Raw genomic sequence first — 16,187 nt, 5'->3', positions numbered from 1 at the left:
TATAGGGAGAGTGGGTTAGTGAAGGGAACTTGAATAATTTTTCTTGTCATGTTGACTAAGTATATGTTTAAAATTATGGAAACATATGTTAGGATCAAGTTAGGATGGAATAGATCAAAGTAAGGCATACTTATAAAATATGGATTGTATAAATGGTGAGTATTTCAGCTAAAGATTGGCCGGGCATAATACTGTACGGCCTGACTGTGACTGCACAGCAACGACAATTAGTATAGCCCAGAGCTGCCTTTGTTTGTTGTTTTGAATATTTTATTTAGGGTTTTGGTAATTACTTTTTAGCTTATTCTAAGAAAACAATGTTTGATACTTTTGGATCATAGTATAAAAGATACAAACTACAATATACATGAAATGGAAGGAGTAAGTCTATATTGCTTCTATCAACTATATTATATGTTTTAAAACTGGCTCTCAACTAATATCAACCACATTCACTTAGTTTTTAAAACCATCCGAGAAAAAGAAAAGAAAACCTCATTTTATATATTTATTACAAAGCAAATCAACTGTGCACCGATAATGTAAGAGCTCGATCACAAATTCATTTTAATCGTATATATAATGGTGTGCTTCATTTGAAGGTCTGAAACGAAGACATGATAAAGCTACCCAAAACAAAACTTTGTTAACTTACAACTTTAACACACGAAATTACACGTCAACACTGAATACCATGTCTATCATCTAACACAATCGATTGATCCGACATACACACCACAATGTAATGCTTTTGTAAATGTGGGCAAACTAGGGAGCATCCAAACATGGGCCAAATTCAATTTTAGCAAGGCACGTACCACATGACCCCATGATTCGATTGGATTGTTGTTACATAAAAGGCAAAAGATGAAAATGAATTGACTATTATAGTGCTTATATTAGCAACATGGTATACCATTTGTGTGCATGAACAACTATAGTGCAAGGATTGCTATGCATGGCATGCCTAGGAGATTTCACGGACGCAAGTCCTCGGCGTCGCCTCGCCTCTCCTTTTTTTCCCCAAGTGTATCGCAGGGTTCTGGAGTTGCCCAACGCATCGTCTCGAGTAGTGGTTTTGTAACTCCCTAACCGACACGTGCCGAGGCAACCGTGACCTCTGCAGATATGGTAAGGGGTTGCGGAACCACGGTCCCCATCGCCACAGATGCTTGGCTCTGACGTGGTGGGTTAAGAGGACTATCCACGTATCCGACGAGCTGAAACAAACTTTCTCAGTCCTATCCACATATCCGACGAGTTAAAACAAGCATTCTCTAAAAAAAGAAATAAGGGTAGGAGTACACTCCTAGCAAATACGGAGGAGCCGGATTGGTGGCACTGTGTGGCAGACTGGCTTGGCTCGGTGGCCGCACCCGCACCCGCACCCGATTAGTCGACCACCCAAACCTGATGTCTCTCCCTCTCCAACACATCGGCAACCAACCACCCTCAACCTCTCCTCTCTGCTCCGCTCCGCTCCGTCCTCCCGTTGATTCGCTCGCCGCGCCGCGCCCCGCCCGCGCGCTGAGATCCGAACGGCCGCCCTTCCCCCCCGCCGAGATCGATCTCCACCCCCCCACGACCGCTAAGACGGCGCCGACGAGGCGGGAGCCATGGAGGCGTCTTCTTGGGACGCCCTTCGCAAGCAGGTGATGACCCCCATATCCCGCGCTCCCTTTCTTTCTTCTCCCCGACGGACTCCTGAGATCCGGCCCTGTCCTCCGCCACCGCCCGCGTGACGGAAGCGACGATGGGTTTATGTGGGGGATCCTGTGAATTGATTGGGAGGAGGCGTCTCCTGTGAATGAGATTGGGGCAATTGTCTGCGCCGTTGGTGGGTGGTGGAGTCCGTAGCCTGCCCGCTCTTGGAGAAAACAGCGTATCTTCTTGCGTTTTCGTTGTTGTAACAAGATATTGTTTGCCATTGGATAGGTGGTAGACTGGTAGTAAAGAAGATGTGCCTTCGGACATCCATAGCTCCATGAACGGTTTACCATTCCATTTTCTATTGAAAGGGTGAACTTGGAGCAATGTGACATACTGACATGGACCCACTAGCTAGATCTTCATGATCCTACCAAACTGTCCCCAAAAGGGACAGTTTCAGATGGAATTCTGTACCTTCAGCATATTTCTTAGCAATGCAGTTGTCGAGAACAGAGCGAATGGACCTATCACAATTGTTTTCAAACTTTATGTTCTTTGTTACTACTGTCTGATTGTCTCTATACTGATCCTTGAATTGGTCTGGGCTTTGAGCCTTAGTCTAACCATCTTTCATGGATCGAGCTTGTTTAGCTGTTCTTCCAGACCATCAGAGTGTACGACTATTACATATTTTGTTTTCGTATTGTCTGACAAAGTGGTTCCAAGTTGTCTATGCCAATGTCGTCATTACCCTAGTACATCCTATTGCTGCAATCGGAAAATATACCTTTAATGGTTTCTTGGTAATTCTTTGAGTAGGTTAATTCATAATTTAAGCAGAAAATCCAGGTCTCATTTTTTTTGCAATACCCTAGTGCCTGCACCAGTTTTGAATGGCTGTGATACCTTGTTTGTATTCAATTGACTCTTTCAGGCAAGGAGGTTGGAAGCTCAGTTAGATGATCAAATGATTGCATACCGTAAATTGGTGTCTATGAAATCAGATGGTTCAGAGAATGATATCGAGTCTGATATAGAAAGATCACTGAAGCAGCTTCAGCAAGTAAATTCTCAAATGCAAACTTGGGTATCATCAGGAGGCTCTGAAGTTCTTTCTCACACATTGACCCGTCATATGGAGATTTTGCAAGATCTTACTCAGGTTCAGAACACCTTACACTAACTGTCTATAATGTGCATAACTGTAGTTAGTTTAACACTTTTCTGGAAAGAAGGCAAGTGAATTTTGTAATATATTAATAGAGAAGGTGATAGTATAACTATCATTTTTAATCAAGCTGAATCATAATCTTATGTTGTCCTAATGTGTCGTAAAACATATTTCTCTGAACTACATGTAAGACAGCTATTCATTAGTCATAATTTTAAGTTTGCCTAAATGCAATGCAGGAATTCTATCGGCTTCGATCAAGCCTCAGAGTGAAGCAACAACATGCTTCGCTCCTTGACCTAAGAGATTTTGACAGAGCAAAGTTTGATGTTGAGAGTGGAGACTCAGCCGATCAAGCTCTTCTTAGAGAACAAGCTGCAATCAGTAGGAGTTCTGGACAGGTAGGACAGTCCTCCATCCTTGTTTTTTGGAACCTTTGAATTTCTTATATGATATTTGCATCACTTGTTTTTGTTAATTTTAGAAAAAAAAAATCGTGCATCAATAAATGTAATTAGGATGCAGCTTAACTGAACAGGTGGAGTTACACTTTTTTATGGAGTAGTGCTATATTCCCTCCGTCCACAAATATAAGGGAGTTTAGGTTGTTAGCAAAGTTTAAAGTTGAGTTTAAATTACTTTGATGCCCTTGGGACTTTACTTGATTAGGAAAGATCACGAGTAGCAATGCAGTGATTGGATGGATTGGGAAAGTAGTGCTCCAAAATCCCTTATATTCGTGGACAAATGGAAAAGCCCCAAATCCCTTATATTCATGGGTGGAGGGGAGTAGGAGGGTTTTTACATCTCATCAGTTGAATCTAATCAGTTGGTGGTTATGAAAAAGCAAGATGCACTCACAACATGCAGCATCGGATTTTGTAAGAAGTTTGTAAGGATTTTTTTTGTACGTGTACCATTTTCCTTTGTTACGAACATAAACTCTAAAGCAGTTTAAAGTTTTAAACTCAAGTTGCTTTGCCTGCATTTCGGGTGCTAAGTATTTTCAGGTCAAAGAAAGGAAATGTAATTCCTGCACTAAGTGTTTTTTTGGGAAATCTATGTACTAAGTGTTTTTGGTCTTAAAGATACCGAAAAGTTGATTACTTGCACTGGGTGCTATACTGTCGTGGAAAATATTACTACACAATGAAGGGTAGTTAAACTACTGTGTGTAAGATTTGTGCCTCGTGCTTGAAAATTTCTTCGCCTTTGAAATCCTCATATTGGATTTAATATTCTTGACAACAGCTAGCATTTAGTATATTTAGCGATTGTTTGGCTACCAGGATAACTGACAGCTAGCATTTAGTATATTTAGTGATTGTTTGGCTATCAGGATGCACTGAATGTGGGAGTTTTCCTGTGAGGCTGTGACTCGGGTGGATGGCTAGGATTAAACATACGCTTTGTTGGGTGGGAAATCTTTTTCCTAATCCATTATCCAAACAGGCCCGTGTTGACTATCTACCTTTTCAGTTACATGTCTCTGTCCTTAATTTTATCTAGAAAATCATTGAACTTTTCCAAATTGTGTAACCAACAAATTAATTCGAGAAGACTTTATAGTACAAAACCACAAATGGCTGCTAAACCATAAAAAGTAAAAAACCAGAATTGTGCATAATGATTGTTGCCCTGTATGCAAATTATACTGATAGTCTGTAATACTCTCAATGCATAGCTGGCCAAGGGCCCTTGTAGTCTTGTACTTTCTGATTTTACTAGCATAATGTCATCAGAAATTAGTACTAAGAAATTAGATGTTATATTAGTGAAACATGGAATTTAATTGAGAAAATTTCGTCTCTTGAAACCTCCGCTTATACTACTGAGAAAATCCCCTATGTACCCATGAAAGTTCACCTAATCCCTTCTATACCCCTGAATTTTGCTCAATCCCTTACATACCCCTGAATTTTAGTTTGGATCCCTTCCATACCCTTTCCGCTAGTTGACCGTTAGTTGACCGTTAAATTCTTTTGAAAAAGTCCATTTTGCCCTTTGCTATGAAGAAATATAATAAATTAATGAAGTACATTGTTGGAATGTAAAATTTATTGGAGGAGACTATTATATTTATGAGTTTGTGATGCACCATATTATTTGTGACAAATTTACTTTTACATATGATATAAAAAGTTAATACTTATTTATTAGTTATTAAAAGTTCTTTTATGTAGCATATGTGTTTTCATAGTAATACAACAGATTTGTTTATTACTATCAGAACACATATTCTAAAAAAATGTTTTAATAACTAATAAATAAGTATTAATTTTTTATGTCATATCTAAAAGTATATTTATCGCAAATAATATGGTGCATAACTATCTCATAAACATAATAGTCTCATATAACAAATTTCTATGCTCCAACAATATACTCTATTAATTTATATGCTTCTTTATACCAAAGGGCAAAATGGACTTTTTCATAAGAATTTAACGGTCAACTAACGGAAAGGGCATGAAAGGGATCCAAACTAAAATTCAAGGGTATGTAAGGGATTGAGCAAAATTCAGGGTACAGAAGGGATTAGGTGAACTTTCAGGGGTACACAGGGGATTTTCTCACTACTATTTTAGATTGATCATACTGCCCTCCACCCTCATTTCTATGCCTGAACAATAAATTGGAATGATGTCAGATGGATAATGTGATATCACATGCTCAAGCAACGCTAGGAACTCTCATGTCACAACGATCAACATTTGGTGGCATCACTACAAAGATAAGCAATGTTAGTAGCCGGCTTCCTACGGTATGTATCTGCATATCATATGCCCAAGCTACTCAAGTCTATTTTCTCTTGTGATATACAACTCAACTTTTTTGACTAAATCTGACAGATCAATCATATCCTCGCGTCAATTAGAAGAAAGAAGTCGATGGACACAATCATTCTTTCACTTGTCGCGTCTGTCTGCGCCTTTCTTATTCTCGTCTACTGGTTGTCAAAGTAGGGGCTGTCAACTTGTCATAGCAAAGGCATTAGGGTGTTGTAAGTTTGGATCACACTGTCAGTGCAGATAATCGAGATTGGTGTTTGTACAATATTGATTCAATGTTATCCTGTTTTGATGGTTCTTCAGGCATTGTGCCTCTCACTGCACAGCCGCATGACTTCTAGTATCGACTGGACCCATATACTACATGTACTTGTACATGAATACGTGTGATTTCCTGAATGAAGATTAGTTTGGCATTTCTCCCTGTACGCACGCGGCACGCCTTATCTAAGTTTATGATTTTTGAAGGTTGATGCATTTGTGCCCGTTCTTGTGGCCTGCTAGGTTGCTGGTTGCGGTTTCCAGGTTGAAGCTGTTCAGGAACCAAGCAAAAGCAGGAAACATCTACAAATTATCCCAGGTAAACACAATCATCAACTGCAACGAGGGATACTAGCAAGAGGAGGTAGAAGGAAAAAAAAATTCTTGCAGAGCCCCTGCCGAAACTTTTCTGGCGACGATAAAGAGGATTGAGAAACGGTCTATGGTGGCAATTTTTCTGCCGACGATGATAAGGGGACTTGCTAAGAAACTTTCTATGGTGGCCGGATCCTTATGTACGAGACAGGGGTTTCAAAGCATGGGTTAAGGCTTAAACCATAGAGAATAAGATCGGCAGGTTCATAGCATTACACATGGTTTTGACTGAAGTTTCTTCTTAAGGCTGTGTTTAGTTCACAACAAATTTGAAAGTTTTGTTAAAATTGGAACGATGTAACAGAAAAGTTAGAAGTTTGTGTGTAGAAAAGTTTTGATGTGATGGAAAAGTTGAAAGTTTAAAGTTTGAAAAGTTGTGGGATGGTCTTTTCTTGCCTGTCTGAGTTTTTGTAAGAGATGTGTTCTCCCTCCATTCTATAAGAAATAACTAATACTAGATTTGATACATTCTATTATTACAGATCTGGATAGTAGATCGTTTATATTCATAATACTGCACATCCGGATGTATCAGATTTATTTTATTTCGTCCGACGAAGACAGTAGCCCTACCCTGGGAACACCGAAACAGGCCAAATCGGAGTAAGCAAACGACGAGACGGCACGACGGCCCGCACGGCGCCACCAACCACATGCGTCCGCCCGCCCGCGCATGATTCCGCCCGGCGTACGTGCGTTTTCGGTGACGCACGACGCTCCGTCCGAGAAAAATGAAGCCGTAGCCGTGAAGCGCCCACAACCACAAAGCCCAGGCCAGGCCACAATCGAAGCCGAAGCTGATTTCTCTGTGTCCGTCTGTCCCCATGTCGTCGCCTCGTCGCCAACTGATTCCTGCCAAAAAAACAAGTGCCACAGCGCTACACAGACCACATGATACTACCATATACGTATATGACTCTACTAATAATCTAGTGAATTCCATGTTGCTTCGACGGAGCCGGGGCCAGCCGAGCCGAGCCGCGACGAGACGGGATGAGAGGCCACGGCCCCCCATCCACGTGCTCCTGCCGCGCAATCTGCCCCGTGCGCTTCCCGGTTTCGGTGTTGCACCGTACCGCGCCCGCACACGGTTTCTCTCTCGCGCGCGCGCCCACAGCGAAAATCCGAGAGACCGAGACGGACGGCGGCGGCGCCCTCGCCTCCCGACGGCGTCGCCTCGTATCCTCGCGCAAATGCACGGTGCATCCGCTGATCATTCACAGGCATCACAGCGAACGCGACGTCTTTGCGCGCAAGCCTCTCCCGGTCACGGCTTCGCTTGGTGTCGAATCAGGCGCATGGCCAAAGGATTAACAACACGGCGTCAGATCAGATCCGGGTCAACTATTGTGGGCTAAAAATCCTTTCAGGACAAGCCTTTTGTTTTTTTTTGTTTTTTCTTTCCTCTCTTCCCGTGGCTAGGAATCGCCGCCGTAACAAATGCGTACGGGATCGCCACCACATGATGATGCAGTAATGTGGAAACGAGGGCAAACACAGCTCACGCCAGTTCCGGTCAAGCAGTGCTGCTGCTGCTGCTGCTGCTCATCAGAAAATTTTCTCGACGGAGAGTGATTCGCACGGATATATACGACGCCATACCCATGCTGTTTGGTTTTTGGGTTATCGACTGCAGCAGCAGTCGAGTTTTGATCGAACTCTAGAAATCAATCGAGTTTTGTTCTACCCAGGAGGCCAGGATGTCTGAATTCGATGTATCTTCTGGGTGTGTCAATAGTCAATAATACGTATTGAGACTGAGGGGGCGAGAGCAATATTTTGCTACCATTATATATGCCAATAAAGCTCTCCTTTCACCAAAAGGCTCTTCCAAGACCTTGCGGAGTTGCAGCAACCAATTGAACACAGAAAATGGTCGACATGAACTCATTTTTGAACACACACAACTGAAAGCCGCGGAACTGGGCGAGATTTTTGCTAAAAAGTAGGGCCTCCGATGCAAAACCACTCACTCCAACACGACAACCATCCCAATTTCCAGCGAGACATATACTATATCAGACCAAAAGAAAAATGCACCATCAGTCTTACTATTGTTAATGCTTCTCCTCCTCTTCCATGACAGCATACCAAGAACCGCATAAGATTAGCACACAGTTTCGCTGATGAAACACACTCATTAGCAGGAGCCCCCACTGTACCGTCATTGTTTAGTGAAGTAGTAGCGTCTCAACCACTAGCTCGAACTGATTAGCAAAGAGAGAAACCACTAGCAGCAGCAGCCAGCAACAACAATTCCCAGCGAAGCACCAGCATGTGAATGTCGCCATCTAAACAACCCAGCTTTTTGTCAGACATCACCCCCCATGATTGATGGTTAAATCTGCCGTTGCTGCCAATGATATGTCGTAGCCGATCAAATCCTTCCCCTTTCTGCTAAGTGGCCCAGGAGACAGCGGCAAATCCAGTGTGTTTAGCAGAAGCAGCAGCAGCAATCAGATTATTGTAAGTGAAGGGAGATCTAGTCATGTAACCACTTGGTCTAATCGCTTTACTCTAAATTAACATCTCTGTCAAAAAGTCCACAATTGTGAATACCTAATCAACCAACCAGATGACTTGAGGGAATTAGCCAATTACTAAGCAAATTCGCCACCTAATTTGGAAAAAGGAAGACCATGGATCATAAATACGACTTCTCTAACTCTTCTATCTGTTTGATTTCTTTGGCTTTGAAATTTACTAATGAACAATTTGGTCAGCTGATGAAACAATTTTCAAAAACTGCACAAGAACATTGCTCGGATAACAATTGCAACTTACAACAATCCGAAGAAGATAGAAGAAGAAGAAGAAGAAAAAATCTCACTGAATTACCATCAATCATCATCAATGGAAAGAATGCTTTGCTCGGCGCCAATTGCTAGCATTTCCAGGCGTAGACGAGGAGGGAGAAGCCATGGCCGCGCTGCAGCTCGGCCTCCTCGGGGCTCGCCCAGTCCATCACCGTCGAGCCGCTCGCCCACGACGCGGAGGAGGAAGCCACCGACGCCGATGACGACGAGCTCGCCTTGGCCAGCCTCCGGGCTTGCCCCCTCTTCCTCCGGTTCTCCCCGTTGCTGCTGCTCTCGCTCCAGTCCCCTCGCCCCCACCTCCCGAGGTAGCCTGCCCACGCGCCGCCGCCGCCGCCGCTCCCGGCGTTTTCGAGGAGGTGCTCGTCCTTGACCTCGGCAGAGTCGCGGTCGTCGCCGGCGATGTCGGCGAGCTCGAAGCGGAAGATGAAGACGGCGTGGGCGGGCTGGGGAGGCGGGGTGACCGCGGAGGCGTCGGCGGGGGCCGTGTCGCGGTTGGGGAAGAGCCAGTGGTGGAGGTCCCAGGAGACCTGGACGCCGTCGCCGCCGCCGAGGTCGACCTTCTCGGTGCCGCGGAACTTCCAGCGCAGGCGCCGGATGTGGAGCACGCGCTCGCCGTCGACGGTGACCGACATGCCGACGTCGGCCTTGTCCCTCTCCTTGTCCTTGTCCTTGTCCCTGTCCTTGCCGTGGCCGCGCGACACGAGATCCACCGAGATCTCCCGTTCCTTGCCGCGGACGTTGACGAAGGTCTTGTGGCCGCGGCCGTGCCCCGCGTCGCGCATCGACACGTGCTCCCGCCGGGAGATGAGGACGGCGTCGGGGCCGGGGCCGCGCCGCGCTTTCGTCTTCCTGTACGCCTCCTCCGCCATGTCGCCCGCGACGAGCGCCATCTCGCCGTCGACCACGACGGCGACGAAGTACCCCGACGACGGTTCGGGCGAGCCTGGGCAGGCGAACCGCGCGCGCGTGAGGTCCCACGCCAGGTCGACCCGCCGGTCCCGCACGCGGAACCGCTTCGACCCGCGCCGCCGCCACAGCAGCCACGGCCGGACCCGCACCGCGACGGTCGCCTCCTCCTCCTCCTCCTCCTCCTCCCCCCCGTAGCACTCCGCCCCCTCGTCGTAGCACCCGTAATCCGACGCCGCCGAGGACGACGCCGCGGCCCACGCCCCCGCCCCCGCCCCGCCCGCCACGCGGAGCACGACACGGAGGCTGAGCCCGAGCGCCGCGCGCGACCACGACAGCGCCGCAACCCCGAGCCGCGTCTCGTACACCGACGTCGCCAGGCTAGTCCCCACGCCCCCTGACGACTGCCCCGCCACGCCCACGCCACCGCCACCGCCCCCTCCCGCGCCCCCTCCCGGCGCGCCGCGGAAGCATGCCGGTATCCCCCCCTCGGGCATAATCAACCCCCACCTCGCCTCGCCTCGACACGAGCTCCCCTCGCCGTGACCTTCTCGCCGCCGCGGCGTTCGCGTCTACGGCGAAGGGGGAGAGAGAGAGAGGAGGAAAGCAAGCAGTAGACTTGGGTCGCGGCGGGAGAGGTGGGAGATATAACTCTGGTCTACGGGCGAGGGGTGGGGTTGGGTGGGGCCGAGACACGTTGGACCCAGCTGGGGGGTGGGGCCCACCTCGCTGCGACTACTGGGCGCAGCAGCAAAAGCCACAGGTTGGACCGAGAGCTCTCTCCGGTACGGTCTCTCCTCGGTTTGGGCCCCGTTTGATGTGTTTTCCTCCTATTTTTGACAAAACCACTGCAAATTCGCGTGCGATTTCTAGTTTTTTTTTTCAGACGTACTAAGCTTGTCAACTCCATTTCAGAGACCGTTCCGGTTTTGTCTCTTGAGGAGAAAGTTTCGATACCGGACGATACTGGTGTACCATTTTAGAGTTTAATAAAACAATATATATACTTATCTCTAATATGTCGAATTATAAGGGCATGCTCATTTTGTTTTCGCTTTCAACTCCATAAAATTTAATAATGGCTTATTTTTACTTTTTTCGAATTTCAGTAACGTTTGATGTGTTTGCTCTAAAACTTTGCTAAATTTTAATGGAGTTTTTAAGTAAGATAACAAATGTAAGACATGGTTTTGTTGTTAAAGTTGGAGCTGAGCTAATCGCGGCACAAACATTAATGAATGATTAATTATATATTAGCTATTACAAATATAAAAAATAGATTTATTTATTTTTTTAAAAGAAAAATATTATATTGAAGGTTTTTTCTTTTAAAGTATCATTTAGGAGCATCCCACGAGCCAAAATCAGATGATGCTTAAGAATATGTTTGTCTTGTTATCTTCGCTAAAATATGATAAGGTTAAAAGTAACAACAAAGCAAATAAACCCTAAGTATATAATATTTCAATGGCTCCAAATTTGTGAGTTTGTTTTATATCTCATAATTCAAAAAGCAAGTTTAAGTAATGGGATATTAAATTGGGCATTTCAACCCAATTCACACATGTGATAACTCAATTTTGGATCGTTATACCCTGATGGACAGGACAGAGTGGCCAAAATTGGTCGAAACGGTCGGTATTGACCAGAATGACCGGTATTGTGTGGCTGGGATGATACATCCCTAATCCCTTGGTGTGCATAGGTTTGGGTGGTGGAGCGGTACAATACCAACCAACCCATTCAGCCCGGTGCCCGAACAGAATTGATAAGTTTGCGTGGAACCGTAACAAATTCGCGTTCAACAAGAAGAGTGGATGCGTAAGCCGATACTCCCTCCACCAAAAAAAATAAAACAAAACAGAACTGAATGTAACATATCGTAATAAATGTATCATATCCGATATTAGATTATTGGTTTTTTAACGGGAAGGAAGGAGTAAAGTGTAGCAATGTCAACTGCAGATGGCCAGATGCTACTCACTCGTTCTGTTATTTTAGTCGGGTTGTTTCGAGAAGAGAGGGCAGTTGTTGTTGCTATTCAGCTGGGTGCAGGTCAGATGGTCAGTCTGGTTGATTCCCGTTTTCGGCCTGCAGCTGAATCGAAAATTCCAAACCTTGGTTTGCCACTTGTTAACACGCTATACTTCACATCGTTCATCCTCCGAAGACCCAAACTTGCTGTTAATTAAACGCGTGGTTACGACCAGACGTTTTAGGTTAGAACGGGATCAATGAACCTAAGCTTGATTATTTTTCTCGAACGCACGGGAGATCTACAAATAAAAAAGAATTCAAAAGAACTTACACAAGCCCATTAAAATAGGGTTTAAGTATAAAATGGATTGGCAAAGATATACAAAAGGATTACGACCATATATGATCAAAAACTAGTAGACCTCTGGCTCCCGTTGATTATACACCATAATTTAGTCTCATCTATAATATCTTGCATGATGATATTGTAATTAGGTGAAGTCACTTAAAGGAACAACATATAAATGGATGTCGCTAAGCTTGATTATTAGTGATGTTGGTTCAGGTTGGGTTACTTATCTCCCACCAAAAAAAGAGAGAGCTAATTTGTGTGGATGTCACTTCTTTTGTGTTGTCAAAATGGGAATTGATTGCGGATTAAGATGTCCGGTACTTAGTGTGGAACAGTACTGAACATGATTGATTCTGCTGGTTTAGGGCTGGGAATTATGGATTATGCACTCTGAAACGGAGAGGAAGGTCGGTCATTTAACGAACTACAGTGCCGCAATTACTAACCTGATTGGAAAGTGTTTAATTACATTTTGGCTGTTTGGAATGAGCTGGCGATGCTACGTTTCTATAATATCTTTTGAATCTTTGTGCCTTTCTGTATTAGACTAAGTGTCACATTTAACGTTTTTCAAAAGTAATCCATATCGGCTTCAAAGTTGTTTAATGCAGCGGCTGATCTCCTGAAATTTTCTTGGGTGTGTGCCCATATCACGTCTCAGAGAAAAAACTCTAGAAGTATTCACGCACGCAAATACAAATAAAGTTTTAAACCATTCTATTCAACGTTGATCGACCTTTGATTTTTTTTAAAAAAAGTAAAAGATCCGCAATGCATTCAAAAAATAGGAAATAATATTGTTTGGTAAATGAAACCTCTAAAATAATTTCTTTTCTTTTTTTATCGTTTCTTTTTTAAAACCAATATAAACTACTCCATCCAATCTAAATATAGCAAATTCCGACCTTCAAAATTTGTATCAAAACATAGCACTTCTTCACGTGCTCACTTGTCTTAACCAATAATAACCATTTCTTATATAAAATGTTCACCTGATTTCTCTTAACTATCACAATTCTCCCTTATGTAATTCACCTTTCTCCTTATTCTCTTTGGAAAAAACCGGAGATGCTTATATTGTTTAGATGGATGTATTAGGGTAAATAACTTTATCGATTATTTTTTTTTGTAAATTATCGAAGTATAATATGATTTGCCAGACATGGTACCACATATTATGAAAATAGCTTAAAAAAAACAAGCACCGATCATCACATCTGCTTAACACGGGACCTGATACTATCATCATTCTCCGGATTCTTGTAGCCCTTTTGAAAGACCATGCCTTTGCCTTTTTTCCGCTTACGAGGCCTCCGCCTAATCATTTATCTGCTGGCTAATGATGCAATCATGCAAAGCCGTGCTTCAGCAGGTCATTAAAAATCATCATACATAGAGCCTCGATTCAACCGTGTACATACACTCGTTATATCAGCGACAGTATCAAAACAAGAACCTCTTGATGAACATGCACGCCCAAGCTGAATTAATCCAGGACGACGTCGTACGAAACAAGCGGCCGTTCTTTTTATTTATTTATTTATTTATTTATTAACATACATACATTTTCACTATTACATAAAACATTTTCATGAACAGGGACCCATTTAGATTGCAGACGGATCATAACTGGTCGTGTCTGGGAAAATTGTTTTCCCATTCTTGCGTACGGGTCCTTAAAAAGACCGCACGCGAAAATACGGTCATCTTAAGATCACCGCACGAGAAAATACCCTCCCTCCTTTTTCCCTCTCAACACTTCAAAAAAAAATTCCATCCTCCCTCCAACTATCTCATTTCCTTATCCTTATCTTCACCTCCATCTCTCTCTCTTTCCTCTCACGCTGCGGCAGGCAAACGTGGCTCGGCAGCGCGCGGACGACGTACGGCAGAGGAGCGGGGCCTTTGAAGTGTTTATCTCAATTTTCATTAACGCGTTTTTTAAACTGTTAAACAGTATATTTCATGTGAAAACTTCTTATACAAAAATTGTTTTAAAATATGAGATAAAATTCCTTTTCCAAATTTGTAATAACAAAAACTTAATTAATTAAACAGTAATGATTTTATTTCCTTTTTTACTCTAACATCATCTTCATTAGAAATAAATACTAACCATAAAAAAGAAGCAACTTTGAAAGTGAAGGCAGGTGCAGACAACTTGTAACAGCGGGGCAACGCAGCGCAGGTGCGGAGAACGAATGTTCGCACTGGGATTATCCAGTGGATAGGATTAGATTCTGCTCGTTTTTAGTTAGCACGTTTTTTTAAACTACTAAATGGTATATTTCGTGCGAAAACTTTCTATAAAAAAGTTGTTAAAAAAATCCAACAAATTTATTCATAAAAAAAATTATATATTAATACTTAATTAACCATATGCTAATCATAATTCTCATTTTACTTACGGCTAAACTGTCCACCGAAATGATCGTACCCTTAGAGCAAGTTTAATAGTACAGCCAACTACGGATTTTAATTTATTTATAACTAATCTAATAGTCCATGCATACAATAATTAACTATAAAAATATATTACACCATTAATACCCGGTCCCACATCTCATACACACGTAACGTCTTGTAATCCGTGTTGCAGCCGGCTACAAATCTGTAGCCCACTTTCTCCTCTCTCTTCTCTTTTCTTCTCGATATATGGTTATAACTGGTTTATAGCTTGCTATTGTACCCGCTCTTATTAGCGGCTGGGCACGTGAGCGTAATCCCGCGCTAATCCGGCGTTGATTCTTCGTCTCCGCTGTTCGTCGCCCGTTGGCCGTTGGCCGTTGCCGTTGCCGTGGACCGGATCAAAGGATCGAGCTGCTTTGCCCAACCGCGCAGGCTAAGACCGGAAACGACAGTGGTGGTGGTCAGTGGAAGGTGCGTAGCTAAGCTAGGATGGAAGGGCAGAAGGCGATCGATCGATCACCGGTAAAAGCTCTCGTGCAACCGAACGATCCGGTCGCTTTGGTTGAAAGGACGCTTACTTGTTCGTGACCAACCACGGCCGGTCGTCGGTCTCCCTGGCCGCCGCCGGCCACCGTGACGAGGGTGAGAGACCGGTCTCGTGCTATATCTAGCTTCGGTAAAGCTCCAATTGTTGATCCTCGAATTTAAGTTGGATTTAGGGTTTTCAACCTAAGATAGTTTGTCCATATGTGCTTTTAGTCTAAAATACAGAATTTTAACACACGATATAATAATCCGAATTTTGAGAGGCAGAGATATACTTCATTAGTTGCAATCTTTTTTTTGGATTACATGGCAAATATATACACACCATTACACACGTAACACCACACTCAAACCTCCACGAATACATCCCCTAAAACTATGCTCTAAGAGACGAAAATCGGCGGCACGAGATATATTTCGTTAGTTGCAAAATAATTTTTTTTCAAAGTACACCGAGATGCGTGCGCACACCGCTACACTCATATCCCCGCGAATGCATCCTTAAGACATGCTCTAAGAGACGAAAATCAGCGGTACATCCCTCATTTTGCTAAAATCCTGTTAAAATTTTATTTATATGTGCGTAATATTCGTGGGTATCAAGATTTGAATCCTGATAAGTGAAGTCATATACCCACGACTTCACCACCACGTCACTGATATTTTCATGGTTGCAAAATGTTTTTGAAGTACTCCTTTGATTCCACTATTCTGTAAACTTGACAGTACAACTTTTGTGTAGTTTAAAAGATGGTAGCGGCTTGTAAGCGTGTCAACGCGTGCGTGCGTGAGTACTGTGCGGTTCGGGGACTCCCTCCATCCCCCCTGTGCGGTTAAGGTTCAATGCAGCCGTTTTGTGTTTGATATGGTGGCAGATTGCACGTGCTTCACGAGCTTCCGGCTCCGGGTTGGGAAGTTGGGGTCGTCACTTG

At 43.8% G+C, this 16,187-nt stretch overlaps 2 protein-coding genes across 2 annotated transcripts; one reads left to right on the top strand and one right to left on the bottom strand.

Annotated features, from left to right (window-relative positions):
* The first annotated feature begins 1,429 nt into the window (after window positions 1-1,429).
* LOC4347065 (Golgi SNAP receptor complex member 1-1) lies at window positions 1,430-6,029 on the top strand. Its single transcript, XM_015756334.3, has 5 exons — window positions 1,430-1,652; window positions 2,585-2,812; window positions 3,061-3,222; window positions 5,472-5,585; window positions 5,674-6,029. The coding sequence occupies exons 1-5, from the start codon at window positions 1,617-1,619 to the stop codon at window positions 5,785-5,787; spliced, it is 654 nt and encodes a 217-aa protein (XP_015611820.1). The 5' UTR covers window positions 1,430-1,616; the 3' UTR covers window positions 5,788-6,029.
* Window positions 6,030-8,906: 2,877 nt separating this feature from the next.
* On the bottom strand, window positions 8,907-10,595 carry LOC9269387 (uncharacterized). Its single transcript, XM_015756332.3, has one exon. The coding sequence runs from the start codon at window positions 10,466-10,468 to the stop codon at window positions 9,134-9,136; it is 1,335 nt and encodes a 444-aa protein (XP_015611818.1). The 5' UTR covers window positions 10,469-10,595; the 3' UTR covers window positions 8,907-9,133.
* Window positions 10,596-16,187: the final 5,592 nt, after the last annotated feature.

Source organism: Oryza sativa, chromosome 9 (genome assembly GCF_034140825.1).
Source record: "Oryza sativa Japonica Group chromosome 9, ASM3414082v1".
Lineage (NCBI taxonomy): Eukaryota > Viridiplantae > Streptophyta > Magnoliopsida > Poales > Poaceae > Oryza > Oryza sativa.
Note: the sequence above shows the minus strand (reverse complement) of the source record. Positions and strands in the feature narration are given on the sequence as shown.